General features: G+C 30.3%; 1 protein-coding gene across 1 annotated transcript; it reads left to right on the top strand.

Moving 5' to 3' along the window:
• Window positions 1-13,161: 13,161 nt before the first annotated feature.
• On the top strand, window positions 13,162-16,606 carry LOC100779554 (receptor-like protein kinase 7). Its single transcript, XM_003522684.4, has 2 exons — window positions 13,162-15,836; window positions 16,019-16,606. Exons 1-2 carry the CDS (start codon window positions 13,265-13,267, stop codon window positions 16,396-16,398), a joined length of 2,952 nt encoding a protein of 983 aa, XP_003522732.1. The 5' UTR covers window positions 13,162-13,264; the 3' UTR covers window positions 16,399-16,606.
• The last annotated feature ends 740 nt before the right edge of the window (window positions 16,607-17,346 follow it).

The raw sequence follows: 17,346 nt of genomic DNA, 5'->3' as shown, positions 1-17,346 counted from the left end.
ATTTTAAAAAATACTTATTACATAAATCATAAGAAAACGTAAAATAAGTTATAAGTGATACAATTTTCGTTTCACACTAAAAATATTTCTATTTAATTTTAATATATGGGACTTTAATTTAGTGGCGCCGACACCAGATGTGGCTGAATATTCTATTATCCTATAATGCCTCTATCGACCTTTAAGGCTTTATCTTATTAATTATTAAGAGTAAGGATAGCATATGCTGTACATGTTTTTCTTAGCTTGTGAATTAGTAATGAATTCCAGCCAGACTGTTATTCCTTTTAATTTGCATTCACATTCGCTTGCTAATGAACAATTTCTATTTTCCACTGTGTCTGAATCCTTGATTCCCATGAGCCAGAACCGGAGAAAGTTCCTATAATCATCTGTTACATATAACACTAATTAATAACCTGAATCATCATGTGCTGATCACCAAATGATCAGAGAATAATTGTGTAGATATATTAGAATTCAAAACTCTGACGAAAGCTCTTGCTTTATTTTAAAATTAGAATTTGGTTAAATTAAAAAAAGTAAAATTCTTAATTGGAATTATTTTAATGATAAACCGGGGATTAGCACATGGTTTGGGGCCAAACCCCGCACGGACAATAAATCTTGTATTATTGTCATTTCTTAAGCAGATAGAAATGTTTGGCAACCAGTTACATTGCAAACAAACCATTTTTCTTTCACTATTCTTTCTTTTAATCAAGTGATCAGATATAAATATAAGTAATTAATGTGTTAAAATTAATTAAATCGTTCGACTAGTGTCTAAATTTATCTCTCATAGAAATAATTTTTTATTAAATTTTACTTATCTTCTAATTGAATTTCAAATTAATTAAAAACTTTTTTTCTTGACAAACCATAGAACATCTAGAAGATCTTGAAAAGCATGCCTCAAGTACATATATATAATTGTATGCAAAGAATAAAATAATTGAGGGAGGATTAACGTCTTGGATTTTTTTTTCCGTAAATATACATTCTTTCTTTTATTTTTTCTCAATCTATATTACTTTGTAATTTAATTTTTAATATATACTACTTGTAACTTTCTCAATTCTTTTTATTTTTTTAATTTATAATATTATAAAATATAAATATTATATTATATAATTTTTTTAATTGATTTTAAAATTACTTATTTATTAAATTAAATATTATAATTTTGTTTTTTTATTTTTTTTGAAGAAAAATAAAAAATTAGATAAAATTAGAGTACAATTTTTTAGTTACTTTGTATGTACTTTTATAGTTAAATTTATGTGTTGTTGATATTTTTTTGTTATGTTCGTTAATTAAAAAAATAAGAAAATTAGTTAGTAGGATTAAAATAAACTAAAACACACAGTAGAAAAATAATTGATACATCTATCTTATATAATAGACATAAAATTTCAAAGAGTAATAACTGCTATATTGAAAATATATTTAAAAATATTTATTTAACAGTTATTTTTTGCTTAAGTGATAAGAATTGATATTTTTATTATTTATGACTTCTAAATATGAAAAGAAAAGATTAAAATATCTAAAAGATACTGATAAATACTAAATATGAGTTATTTTTTATAATAAAAATATATTGAAAATATCTTTAAAGATAGTTAATTAGAAATTATTTTTTACTACCACCCGAATCCATGTGACAAGACTATGAACAAGATCAGTAGGATCCTAATTTAAGGAGAAAGAGTATGACTCTCGTTTCAACTCGCATACCTACTGAGATTAACGAAGAAGAAGAAGAAAATAAACGAAAAAGTAGTAAAAAATGTGAAATTTGTCAATAACATGGTCATAACATATCTCCATATTAAGTTTTTACTTAGCCGTAATTGTTTACATATTTTATTGATAATGCAATATAATATTCTTCTATAAATAAGTTGTTAAACAAAAAATCTTCTCATTTTTATTAAATCTAATGACATAAACAAACTAATTATATTTAGTAATATAATTATATTAAAAATAATTATATTAGAAAATTCAGATTTTAAATAAAAATATTCACCTAAAAAATATGTTAAGTAAATTAAATAATAAAACAAAAATAATTATATTTAACAATATCATTTTCTTTAAAAAAATTAAAAAATTTAATTTAATAAATAAGTAATTTTAAAACCAATTAAAAAAATTATATAATATAATATTTATATTTTATAATATTTTAAATTAAATAAAAACAAAAAAGGAGAGATAAAGTCACAAGTAGTATATATTAGAAATTAAATTGTAAAATAGTATAGATGGGAAAAAAGCAAAGAAGGTATATTTACTGAAAAAAAAAAAAAACATCCTTGTCGTCAACAATCCCTTAAAGATGCATGGCTTGCAATCAAATTTAAAATTTTAATATCAATCATAAATGTTGATCACAATCTTTTACAACTTACTTCTATTCCATTTTTTTCCTATTTTTTTATTGGAAATGTTGAATTGGTTTAGATTTAAAAGATATTTTGATTCAAATTCATCAATATTAATTGATTTGGATAGGTTTGACTCTTTCAACGAAAAAGAAAAAATTAACAACATGAACCAAATCAACTCAATCACATTTGGAGGTGATTTAGATAAAATAATCTAATAAGATAATAAAAATAGAAATAAAATAAAATAAGATAAAAAATTAATGGTTAATATATTAATAGTAAAAATTATCAAATCACACAACTAAAAATTATAGAACTATAAAATTACATAAAATAAAATATATATATATATATATATATATTTGGATTAACTCGAATTTTACATATTTAAATTTGATATTCGAATCAATGTTATTGAATAACTTTAAAAATTGAATGGAAGGTTTAAAATTAACCTCAAATTTTCCCTTTAGTTTGAATTTATTGGATCATCGGATTGAATTAGACTCATAATCACACTTTTTTTTATCTTTTCAACCATATCACATCATAATTATCATTTTTTCTATCTACTTTTTTTTTTCTTTTTTCTTTATCTCTTTCCTCTGTCCACTCCAATTTACCCAACATGCGGTGCACGTGTAACATTACCCAACGTTTTGTTTGCTAGTGAAAGCTAGGTAAGTCTTAATATTCATTTTACTCGGATTATGTCATGGGCCCATGACCCTAGATTGGATGAAGTATATAACGGCAGGTTGATTTAATATAATAATTGAGGAAAAAAATAATGGCAGGTTGATTTACAGTTTAGGTGTGCTAGCTTGAACCAGGATTGTAATTAGGTGCAATTAACTCTTTATTTCATTTTCTTTGGCTTCTAAATCTCTTAATTTTTTATTCCTTTCAAATAAATTATCATGTCGTTTGAGAAAGAAAATTTTATTTCCCTTTCTTTGTTGATACTAGATTATGGAACCGTGCATGACAAAAATTTATAAAAATATAATTTTATGTTTTCATGAATAATATTTTTTATAAATTAAAATTTATAGGATGATACATTTAAAATTTAAAGTTTGTGATTGTTCAATCTTTTTCACTATTAAAAAGTAATAATATGAAACTAATTTAACTTTATAGTTGCAATACTTTTAGTTTTACATCTAACAACAACTAAAAATCTTATATTACATTCAAAATCTCGCTCCAATTGGCCCAAGAATTTGATCACATCACCTAACATGGAAGTTTTTTTTTTTGGTGAATTCACCTAACATGGAAGTAATAAAAATATGTTATTTTTCTAATGAAAATACAATTGTCATCAAATGTTTTAATTAAGCATGCAAAATAACTATCATAAGACCATTTCATTTTTGGTAAGATAATGATACATTTTTATTTGAAATTACAAATTTAATTCCCAACAATTCTTAGTTTCAAGAAAACACTTATAACATTTTTTAAGAGTTTGAAATTTTCATAAAGAATTTGACAATTTTTATCATTTAAAAAAATTTCAACAAAATATTTAATGTCACAAACATTTTGGGGAAAATGATGATCACTTAAATTATGTCAATTTAATCTTTTTTTGCGTGGCAAATAGAAGAAATTGATGTGGAAGTTCCACGTATGCGTCTAGGTGGCACTTAACATATCACAACACATCTACTAACGGTGTTAAGAGACTAACGACAGGAACTAACGTGACAAACGGAATATAAAGTCGATGATCATTTTAACATTTTTCAAATCCTAGGGATCAAATTGACAACGCCTCCAAAAGTGAATGACTAATTTGGTACTTTACTCTTATAAAAAATGTGTTTTTTTTTCTCACCAAAAAATCCATCTTCACACCACACATGCATATTCTATGAAACTCTATGAAACCACGATTTCATTAAATACTTTCCTAACATTTTATTTTATTTTATACTTCCTTTCTTTTCAGAGTTTAATTTTAACACAATTTTAAAGTAATTATTTTTAGGTGTTAAATAATTAAAAATCATCTTAAATGTTATTTTCAAAGTAATTAATATAAAATTTAAATTAATTTTAAATTATATAACAATATAGAATTAAATGAAAATGTAAAAACAATTTACACTGCAATGTATTCCAGTTAAAAAAAAATATATAGGATTTATAATTTATTAAGTTTAATTTCTATTATCTTCCTCAACATTAACGATAAAAATAGATTGGGCTAAAGAAGACTTTACTTAAATAGACTTTTCTTAGAAAAAAAAAATTTAAGGTCAAGTTTAACGTAACATTTTTGAAATTTTGGTTTGGTCCATTAACATTTTAAAAAATTTAGATGATTCCAACCTATATCCCTAAATTAGCTAATTAGCTAATACGTTAATGTAGAAAAAATCTATTTAGAACAAACTTTAAACTATAAAAATTAAAATTACTAAGCAATATATAAGACTGAAAATAGGAAAGTTAGATTTTATGAGAATCAATTTTAACTTATTTATATGATATAAGTCCATTTTTAAAGTCTAATTTGACTTTCATGGTAACTTATCCCATGTCTGTGCTCATTTATAGTTTTATGTTTTTAAAATTTTAAAAATCAAAACCAATTTTCAGTTTTTAGCTTGTAATTTCCAATTGTAAAAACGTGTTGTCAATTTATAATTTTGCTTTAGAAGATATACTAAAAGTATATGTAAGGTTATTCTCACATTAGGTTGAGCAAGTCCTTACTTTATGTCGTTAAAAAAATTATTCATTATCGATATTTTTATTTTTTTAACTCTCCATTTTTTGTTAGTCTTTGTTGAATAACTTAAATGCACTTTTGATTCTCTTAATTATTATAATTATGTAATTTTTGTTTTTGAAGTTTCAATTGAATAATTTGACTCCTCTTGTGTGATTTTGATTCTTTAATTTTTAATTATAATTTAGTTCCTCAAATATTTAATTTTACGATTTTGATCATTCGGTACGTGGATTTGTCCATGACCATCAATGATCAATTCCTTCTTTTGGATCTTTTCTCCTTTTAATAAAAAAATATCATATTTGCACAATTTAAAAAGAATAAATTGTCAAATTTGAGAAGACTAAATTGGCAAATTAATTCATTATGTTCGGACACAAAAGATACAATTAAATCTAGGATAAATAATCATCTTTGTCTCTTAATGTGTAATTTGTTGACAAATATATCCTTAAAAAAATAAAAATATAAAATTTAGTCACTAAAAGTGTAAAAAGTACAACAAATATGTTTTGCTGTTAATTTTCGTCTGTCACCGTTAATAAAATAGCTTAGGTGTCATAATATCTTTTTGACTTTTCGTTTTCCCATTCCGCTGACAAATGCGTCCCTGAATGATGAAAATGTAAAATTTAGTCCCTAAAAGTATAAAAGTGTGACAAATATATTCGGACGTTGATAATAGATTGTGACTAATTATTATTATTATTATTTACTGCTCCTATTCGTTTAGTACTTATGCAATATATTTTTTAAATTTTCTTTTAATATATATATATTTATTATTTTGATTTCCTGGTCAAACCCTAATCTTTGTTGTTAATTTTTTTTTATCTTATATCTTATAATTTTATCAAATTTTTACTAAATTTTTTATTTTTAATCTTTAAAATTATTCAATATCACAATTCCAACCTAACTGCCCTCATATTTAGATTGAAAATAATATGTCGAGAGTTTTGAGTAGAAAAAACACAATCGGTCATGGGACCAAATTTATTTATTTTAAAAAAAAGAATTTAATCAACTATTTTTTAAAAAAAAAATCTCACAAAATTTAAACTAGATAAAGGTAAAGTGGAATTATAAGTCTTTTTTCTTAATCAATAATATATACATATATACACACACCTCAAATATGAAAGAATCCATTGGATAAACCTTATGTGCTTCCATTCGAGACAACACTTATTATACATAATATGAATGAAATGAAAAGAGTTACAAACAAATAAAGAATCCAAATAAATTTAAATAAAAAATACAATAATGCTCAAATTAATATAAGAGGTTAACTTTAAAACAAAAAAAAAACTAATACATAGATTTATTCTTTACCTTTGGGACGTAGGATTGTATCTCTCGCTGATTTAGGGACTATAGTGACCTTGCATTCCATTTGACATGTTGTGACAAAGTATGTAATAAAGATTAATAATTACTTAAAAAAACAAAAAATTTTAAGAAATAAAAGACTTTCATTTTTTTAAATGGTAGCTCAATTTTTTTATATCATAAAACTAAAGAATTTTATTTTATTTTGGAAAATAAGTAATTATATTGATTAATTAAAAAACTAATTAACAATTTGATAGATGAATAAATAGATAGATAATCAAAGTATAAGAGTTCAAATTATTATTTTTTAATCCCTTTTTTCCATAACTCTTCTCTTATACAATTCATTATTAACGTCAAGATATATTTGTCGCACTTTTTATACTTTCGGGTGCTAAATTTTATATTTTTATCTTTCAGGAACGTATTTGTCAGCGAATCGAGAAGATAAAAAGTCAAAAAAATATTATGACAAATATACTTATATGCTGACAATCCACGTTGACAATCATTTCGGTGACGAATTTGTCCTTCCGTGCCAAGTAGACTATTTTATTAACGGTGACGGATGGAAGTTAATGGCATGATATATTTGTCGCACTTTTTACACTTTCAATGACTAAATTTTATATTTTCATCTTTCAAGAACACATTTGTTAATAAATTACACATTGAGAGATAAAAGTGACTATTTAATCTTAAATCTATCATTTATTGAATGCAGTTGGCCGGTTTGATTGGGGTCACGTCTGTTCCTAATCGCTGACTCGTCCATAATAATACAATTTTTGTCATTTTCCTCGTCAATCATACAGCCTTTCTATTTGTCTTTGCTACTCCTCTTTTCTCCTTTTCTCTTTAGAATATATTTAAGTCCTGTTCAATCGCACTTCACTCTCAAAAATCAATGTCTTTTCCTATGTATACGCGTCTCTACCATTAAGCATAAATCAATTTCGTTCAAAAATAATTTTTTTGTCAAAATTTGTATTGGACATGATGAATTAGCCATTAACTGGAGTGTGGTTGTCAAGAAGGTCAGTGATAATGCAGCTTACATTTAGTACTGTAAAAGTCTTTGTTTCGGGCTGGAAGATATAGGAGAGAAGTGGCTGGTTTTATGACGTTTGTCTCTTTATTTTATTTTTCACTTTATTAATTAAGTGGTCCTAGAAAATCATCTCTCACGGGCTAATAACTAGAAAATATACACTAAATTGCTTGGCCATAACGTTTAATTTTATTCGTTTTTTCATCGTAAGTGTCAATGTTTATGACGTGCCTTAGCTATAATTAAGTTCCCCTAACTGATTGTTAATTTGCGATGGTACATTGGTAAAATATAGTGTATATAACATTTGGGGGCTTATTTTTGGAATGATTTTTCATCTTTTTCCTTATAATCATGCTGAGTATTGATTCTCTTTTTGATCCAGAAGGTCGTGACACTGATGACAGCTTTAAATTCCTCAAAAATAAAAAAGATGCTATAACATACCACAATGCCATCGACTTTGAGAGGGATATATATAATGTTGCCGGGTAGATACGAAAACGAATATCCATTCTAATTTGTTGCATGAAAAGACAAAATGTCTTTTAGTGACAGAAGCAATATCTTTCCATGTGATCTAGCTATCTGCTAAGTTTAATTAAAGCATTAACCTTTCATAATTGGGTGGTAAAAGATTCAGTTGCCTCTTTAGCATCTACATTTAATTATAGATTTGTTGTTTCCGTTCTTCTTTTTCTTATTATCATTTCCAACTTAACTCAGTGTTTATAAACATTGGACAAAAACATGTACATGTTAGTGGATTAGCACTTGGACAAAGGAGTAAAACACCGAAAAAGTTTCTCAAAGAGAGCGAATTGAAAGAAGGTGAAATAATATAAATTTGAAATAGTTTTGAATACGTTTTCAGCGAATCTAATAGTGAATATAATATTTATGTTACAACTCTCATTTATGTGCCTATCAATGGTGTTGAATTGAAAGAAACCCATTATATGGCTCTTACTAGCTTATATATATCTCCGACTTTCCTGATATGAATTCTAAACTCGAACTGTTTTAACGTGCCAAAACAATTAGACTGATATACGAGCTTAGAGAAGCACAATCTCTATAGCAAGTATATTAGATAATTGACCATATTGAATATTTGAATCAACGACTTGAATAGATTTGTTATGCGCTTTACTCCATAAGATTTGGAATTGCCATTTCCTCGATAAAACTTACATTATAGTTTCTGTCAATGTTTTAAAGTGCAATCACAGTTAGAATCTAAAAAAAATGGCATTATGAAAAATTGCAAATAAATTAATGTGACCAATATAACCGCAGTCGTAGTCGCCATATGGTATAGCGAACTTCAAAATCTTTGATGTTGCCAGGTGCAATATAATTTTTGTTTCGAACCTTAATTTAGAACCCTGTCTTTTATTACTGTGTGATAATGCGATATTTTTGTGTAACAGAAGTACAGAACAATGTAATCGCTCTTCAGAATTCGTCATTATTGACGATGTCATGCATCCATTATCCTTACAAAGTCAATCTGCGTCTGATAGTCAGAATGAAACTTATTTATATTCAGATATTTGAGCAAGATTGTCATCCGTATATAACACGGTAAATCAATTCTTGATATTTGATGGTCCAATTGCAACAGAAACGAAGGTTAACTAACGCCTACGTATACATGCACGTTCTAATATAAAATCATTAAGTAGGACTTGTTCAAGAAAAGAATAAAAAAAACTACTAATTTTTTATTCCTATAATTTGTGATTTTAACCTTTCTATCTCTAAATCAAGACATTTAATCTTCTTATTTTATGTGATAAAAAATTAAATAAAGTGAAAAATAAAAAAAAATATTAATAAGAATTGGACTTATGATTTTTCATTTAAAGATAAGAAAATAAACCATCAACACACTTATTTTATTTAGTTAATTTTATAAAACACTATTTTATATATATTATTGTTCAATAGTTATTAATTTTTTGAATTATAAAAAATTATAAACTAAAAAATAATCAATATATAAATCTTTTTAATTTTATTTTACATTACGCACATGGTTCCGCTTGCACCGGTAATTTGAAGTGCTGATATCTGAAGATGATTGCTAATCTTGAAGAGAGAAAGTGAGAAACCTTGCTTTTATATATGAGTGAGGTAAAAGTGAGGAGAACAATCTTTAGCAACTAGAGGGGAAGTGGGGAACCAATAGAATCGACGAGTTTGGCTCACACAAATAGCGATTCTGCATGTTGCTATGTTGAAGAATGGGCAAATGGCACTCGAAAAGGAGGTGTTTGCCTTTTTTTTTTGTTACGATGGGATGACCTGGTTATAAGGTATTTGTGCCCTTGTACAATCAAATACTTAATAACTATAGTTCATCCAGGTCCTATGTTGATTAATATATTTCTTTATCTTTTTTATTTAAAAGAACTTTTAAATTGTCGTACATTCTAATTATAAATTCATTCAAAAAATTATACTCGGTATAATTATTAAAATATAATTTTTTATATTGTCATATAATTATTAATTATCATATGGAATCAAAATTTATTTATTTTTATAATAAATACTTTTAAAATTATATTTAGAGCTATGTCCAATATAATAAGTCAATAATGTAAAATTTTCATACTGAAAACATATTAAATTAAACTAAATAATCGAATTTTTCCGCTGAAAAAAATGAGGTATCAAATTAATTTGATGATTAACGCACCTCCCCAAAATTTATTTTGTTGATATAAAATGACTATCAAATTGTAGATTGTATCTCTTAGTGGCAACTATCAAAGATTTCATTGGCAGAGGTGGTCATTATTCTTGGGGCCATGTTTATAGAGAAGCTAACTAAGTAGATGATGATTTTGCAAAGTTTGGTTTTTCTATTCACGAGAGGGTAGAATTTTTCATATTTTGTCTTCCTTTCTTTCCAGTCTTGTTTTGACTGATATTTTGTCTTCCTATCCTTCTCTTGGACCTGGGGTGCCTTAACCCCAGTTTGGAAAAAATAATAATTGTAAAGTATATTGCAATTTAGTAAAGTCTCATTATGCACTAATATTTTGGCTATTACATTCATTACTTCCAGAAATGAAGCTTAATTAAACCGCAATTACTACCTTTTTTTCCCTGAGATAAGTGAATCTCCATTGAACAGCGACACTTGCACACTCCTTTCTGTTTCTGCTTTCTAGAAACACAAGAAACTTGTCATCAATTGGTATTTATCTTCTCTTCTCTGAATCACTATTTTGTCACTTTATGCTATTTTCAACGTGGTCCCTTGTTGGTTATTAAAAAAATATATTGCTAAATGTCGTTAAAATATTGATTAAAAATTTAAAAATAAAAATATTTATTGTAGAAATTATAGAAGATCATAAAAAAAATTATCAACATCATAATTTTACACATTTCAATAAAAATATTTCTATTCTTAATTGTTTAATCATTTGTTTAAGAACACTGATTAGTATTTGACAAAAAGAGTAAGTTTCGGCGGCTAGACTCTTCCGTATGTCACCTGCTCTCTTCCACATCGCTTCTCCTTACCTTACAAATTGAATTATAAATCCCTAGCCAGTAGCTAATATTAATTTTATTTTAAATTTAAAAATAGAGATAGAGATATTATATCAATAATATGATTATTCGTTGTCAAGATACTAAAATCCAAAACAGAATCCTCTATTAAGGACAAAATAATCAAATATGTAGTTGCAGTTTATGCAATAATATTTCCGTGATATAATACAGTTATATGTGTAAGTTGTTACACGTACCATTGGCTTTATATTTTATTTCTGTCTTCTTTTGTGTAAATGGTACAAATATTTGAATAAGAATGGATAAGTGAAGCTGAAAAATAATCTAAATGATTACATCAAGTAACTTTTAAATACTAAAATTTGGGTTGTATAGTTGAATTGCAAAATTGTTAGCAGTTCTAATTTTCATTTTGTTTTGTTCTTTCTTGTTGTGCTAAACGAAATTTGAACAAAGTATAAATTCATGTCTTTCTCACAAAAAGTTACATGTCAACGGTTGTGTCAAAAACACTAGAATAGACATGGGGTCCCTTATGCTCAAACTCTAATTTAACCAGACCCGTTTGCGTATTTAACTACGCCAAAGGTCCCCCTCAGATAAAAAAAAAAAAGTACTCCAAAGGTGATACCCACTCATGGTTATTCATTATGTAAATTCTATCCAGTGTTGTTTCCGACACTAATACAAAAATAATATCGAGTGTAAATTTTCTTTTGTTGATTTATTTATAATCTTCTAGTTTCTTTCCAACAAGCACACTTCCGTAATCACTAGAGAAACCCCAAATTTAGGCTCTAAATTTCATTTGAAATATCCTATTTTTAGTAAAAATATCTATCTACATCTCACAGTAATATCATCATCGATCCGATCCCTGTCTTATGCATAACGTGGGAGTTCATTCAATTAGATAATAACCTATAAAATATCCTCTTCTAAGTAAAACATCTATTAATTAGATAATTAATGTACAAAAGTTATTTTGCTTAATCAATAAATTAAATCAAACACCTCTTCTTTTGTTTCCCATAAAAAAGCAACGCACGAATCATTCAATAACAATATTACACAGTAGTTACTCCTTAATACTTGCTCAATTGTTTTGGTGTTTGTTTTTTCTTTCATTTTGTCTTGACAAAGGATCTTCTTTCTTTTGTTTCTTTTCTACTGTTCTTTGTTTATGCAATCATTGTCTTGAGTCCAAGCCAATGGCTGTATCTGTATCGGTATGTACATACATTGACACTGGCTGCTTCCAGTTTCATATCCGTCTACTTGGTGGGCCTTCTTCCACACGCATTCAATCACTGATCCGAGAGACTACAGGAAAAAAACATAAAAAACCAGTCAGTGCTTAAGGAAAAGTACCATTAACAATGTATCCCTACCAATACCCGAGTAAAAAAAATCAAAAGAAGAAAAACACCGTTGTAACAGAAATGCGAATTTGACAACCTTCTTGTAAACTAAATCATAATCCAACGATGCCATTTGGGTTAGGATACTTTACCGTGACCTCACGCCCATTGGCATCGGCTACACAAATGATGGCGATTTCTTTTTGTTTTATATTTTGTATATTTCAAAATGTTCTTATTTATTATTTTAATTTGAAATATTTGTCAGTATAATGACATTTTATGTCATATCTTATTATCATTTTAATTACTCATAATTTTTTGTTTTAAATTGATTTTAATACCTCATTTAAACATAGTAATTATTCATTATTTGTAATTAATTATCTTTATTACATGTTATTATTTATTATATATATATATATATATTATCTATAAAAGATGCTCCCTCCCCTTCTTCCAAGTGAGATTATATAATCCATCCTCTTATCTCTTCCTAGGTTATCTATATTTATCAATTTTGATGTTCCGATTATTTGGAAGGAACATATTAAATTTCAAAGAACTTATATATTAGGTGGATAAATTCTTAAAGATTATGTATCTAACACACATGACTTAATTTTCTTGTGATTATATTTGTTTTTAGATTGTGTTCGTGAATAATTGATTTGTGATTAATAAATAATTAGTGATTGATGGAGGATTTGAACACCAATTAGAACACTTTTTCCTTCAATGTCACTACTTAACTTAAACGAAGTTGAAATAGAAAGACCCAAATAAAAACAGAGGTCCTCGCAGCCATTTTCCTTGACACTCTCCAAACATGTTCGCCGCCTTACAACTCCTCCTCCTTCTTCTTTCACTCTTCTCACTACTCACCAGCGCCCAATCCGAGGACCAGCGTCAAATCCTTCTGAACCTAAAATCCTCCCTCCAGAATTCAAATTCCAAACTCCTTCACTCATGGAACGCCACGAATTCCGTTTGCACCTTCCACGGAGTCACTTGCAACTCCCTCAATTCCGTCACCGAAATCAACCTCTCGAACCAAACTCTCTCCGGTGTTCTCCCCTTCGACTCACTCTGCAAACTTCCGTCCCTCCAAAAACTCGTGTTCGGTTTCAACAACTTAAACGGCAACGTTTCAGAGGACATTAGAAACTGCGTCAACTTGCGCTACTTGGACTTGGGAAACAATCTTTTCTCCGGTCCCTTCCCCGATATATCTCCTCTCAAACAATTGCAGTACCTGTTTTTAAACAGAAGTGGATTTTCGGGAACTTTTCCGTGGCAGTCGCTGTTGAACATGACGGGTCTGTTACAGTTAAGTGTCGGAGATAACCCTTTCGACTTAACGCCGTTTCCCAAAGAGGTTGTTAGCCTCAAGAATCTCAATTGGCTCTATCTATCGAACTGCACCCTCAGAGGGAAGCTTCCGGTAGGACTGGGCAACCTCACGGAGCTCACCGAATTGGAATTCTCCGACAATTTCCTCACCGGCGATTTTCCCGCGGAGATTGTGAACCTTCGGAAGCTATGGCAGCTGGTGTTCTTCAACAACTCCTTCACAGGAAAGATTCCAATTGGGTTGAGAAACCTCACGAGACTTGAGTTTTTGGATGGGTCAATGAATAAGCTGGAAGGTGATTTGTCTGAATTGAAGTACTTGACCAATCTTGTTTCTCTGCAATTCTTTGAGAACAATTTGTCGGGGGAGATTCCGGTTGAGATAGGCGAGTTCAAACGCCTCGAGGCTCTGTCTTTGTACAGGAACAGATTGATAGGTCCTATTCCTCAGAAGGTTGGTTCCTGGGCAGAGTTTGCTTACATCGACGTGTCGGAGAATTTCTTGACGGGGACGATTCCGCCGGATATGTGTAAAAAGGGAGCCATGTGGGCGCTTCTCGTGCTTCAAAACAAGCTCTCCGGCGAGATTCCAGCCACCTACGGCGACTGTTTGAGTTTGAAACGGTTCAGAGTCAGCAACAACTCGCTCTCCGGCGCCGTCCCTGCCTCAGTATGGGGACTTCCAAACGTGGAAATAATAGATATTGAGCTGAATCAGTTATCAGGTTCGGTTAGTTGGAATATAAAAAACGCGAAAACACTGGCTTCAATATTCGCCAGGCAGAATCGGTTGTCCGGTGAAATACCAGAAGAAATCTCAAAAGCGACGTCGTTGGTGAATGTGGACCTGAGCGAGAATCAAATCTCGGGGAACATTCCAGAAGGAATCGGCGAGCTAAAACAACTAGGTAGCCTTCATTTACAGAGCAACAAGTTATCAGGTTCGATACCGGAATCTCTGGGTTCCTGTAATTCCCTCAACGACGTTGACCTATCGCGAAATTCACTCTCCGGAGAAATCCCTTCCTCCCTGGGTTCTTTCCCCGCTTTAAATTCACTGAATCTTTCAGCAAACAAACTCTCCGGTGAAATCCCCAAGAGTTTAGCTTTCCTCAGATTGAGCCTATTTGATTTATCATATAACCGGTTAACCGGTCCAATTCCACAAGCTCTAACCCTCGAAGCTTACAACGGAAGCCTCTCGGGAAACCCTGGTTTATGCAGCGTCGACGCGAATAACTCCTTCCCGCGTTGCCCTGCTTCCTCTGGCATGTCGAAGGACATGCGCGCGCTCATAATATGCTTCGTGGTGGCGTCGATTTTGCTGCTCTCGTGTTTGGGCGTTTACCTGCAACTCAAGAGGAGGAAGGAGGAGGGAGAGAAATACGGGGAGCGTTCACTGAAGAAAGAAACGTGGGACGTGAAATCGTTCCACGTGTTGAGTTTCTCGGAGGGGGAGATTCTAGATTCCATCAAGCAGGAGAATCTCATAGGAAAAGGAGGTTCCGGGAACGTGTACAGGGTCACGCTTTCCAACGGGAAAGAACTCGCGGTGAAGCATATTTGGAACACCGATGTCCCCGCCAGGAGAAAGTCGTCGTGGAGCAGCACTCCCATGCTTGGGAATAAGTTCGCTGCTGGGAAGTCAAAGGAGTTTGACGCGGAGGTTCAGGCCTTGAGCTCCATAAGGCACGTAAATGTCGTGAAGCTTTATTGCAGCATAACCAGCGAGGATTCAAGCTTGTTGGTGTACGAGTATTTGCCCAATGGGAGCTTGTGGGACCGGCTTCACACGAGTAGGAAGATGGAGCTTGATTGGGAAACCAGGTATGAAATCGCTGTTGGGGCAGCGAAAGGGTTGGAGTATTTGCATCATGGGTGTGAGAGGCCCGTCATTCATAGAGATGTTAAGTCTAGTAACATATTGTTGGATGAGTTTTTGAAACCTAGGATTGCCGATTTCGGGCTTGCTAAGCTTGTCCAAGCCAACGTTGGCAAGGATTCCTCCACTCGTGTCATTGCCGGAACCCACGGCTACATTGCTCCTGGTCAGTACTTACTACTACCTCCCTTCCTTTTTTAAAAGAAACACAGGTTGGACCGTGTTTTATACTCTTAACTTGTTTCTTATAAATAGGAACGCATGTATTACCATTTTGTCTGCTAAATTGACAATCTTTAATTATTATGTATGTTTATTAAAGTACGGATGTTGTTTGAATTTGTGCAGAATATGGCTACACATACAAGGTGAACGAGAAGAGTGATGTGTACAGCTTTGGGGTGGTGTTGATGGAGTTAGTAACTGGGAAAAGGCCAATTGAACCGGAGTTTGGGGAAAATAAGGACATAGTGAGCTGGGTTCATAACAAGGCACGAAGCAAAGAGGGGCTTAGGAGTGCGGTGGATTCGAGAATTCCGGAGATGTATACAGAGGAAACTTGTAAGGTGTTGAGAACTGCAGTTTTGTGCACGGGGACTCTTCCAGCTTTGAGACCAACCATGAGAGCTGTGGTTCAAAAACTTGAGGATGCTGAGCCTTGTAAATTGGTTGGGATTGTTATTAGCAAAGACGGCAGTGAAAAGAAAATAGGAGTCAATGACAAGTAATGTATTGTATTCTATACTCCATAGTTTTTGACACCAGATTGAAGGTTATGGATCATGAAATGGAACCAACCATTTCTACGAGTTAGCTAGAATTAATGTAAATTTTGCTGGAAAGAGGGAACACGGTAAAATATTAGTCATGGCTTCTTTAATGTGTATTTTGAAGTGAGAAGACAGTGTAGTAAAAGACTATAAGGGTCTCCATCAATAAAAGGAAAAAAAAAAAAAAGAAGCAAATTCCTTCTTCCTTAATTTACTAATTTAAATGAAACTGGTAGTGTTCAAATAATTGGTTTTATCCTATCCCGGTCAGTATATCATAAATATTGGTATTTATAAGATGGCTGTGACTAGTGCATATTCCTTCCTCTTTTCAATTTAGGATACCCTAAATCCAATGAAAACTGGATAACAACAGATGATTGTGCGATGTAATTAGGCAAATTGCTCAGGACGGGTAAAGGAAAGGCAACGCTAATTGAATGCTTAATTTGGATACATGAAAATGTCAGATAAGTGATCCCTGACCCAAAATAGTATGTTCATGCATTTGATATTGAATGTTGTATATTTTATTTTTTTGTATCATGTGTCGCTATCATATGCCTCTTTAGTCCTTATGAGGTAAGGTATGCTAAAGCTAAATTAAGTTCATTTTGCTTTTATTCATTCACGGTCTACTTTGTGGATTCTAGATGTGGCCATTAATTAATGGTGAAGTATTAAATTCCTTTTAAAAGATAAATTAAAATAAAAAAGCTAACAAATATATACTTTCAAAACACTAGTTAAAGAAACCAATAAAGGATTAACTTAAGGCATATCTTGGAGTCAGGAGGGTTATATGGTTGCCTGGTGACAATATATATAATCTTGATATTTATCTGTTTAGACTAAGAATCTTCCTGTCAATTGATGGTATTTCGCCCAGGGTATTTATTGTCAGGT

This window comes from Glycine max, chromosome 4 (assembly GCF_000004515.6).
Source record: "Glycine max cultivar Williams 82 chromosome 4, Glycine_max_v4.0, whole genome shotgun sequence".
Classification (NCBI taxonomy): domain Eukaryota; kingdom Viridiplantae; phylum Streptophyta; class Magnoliopsida; order Fabales; family Fabaceae; genus Glycine; species Glycine max.
Note: the sequence above shows the minus strand (reverse complement) of the source record. Positions and strands in the feature narration are given on the sequence as shown.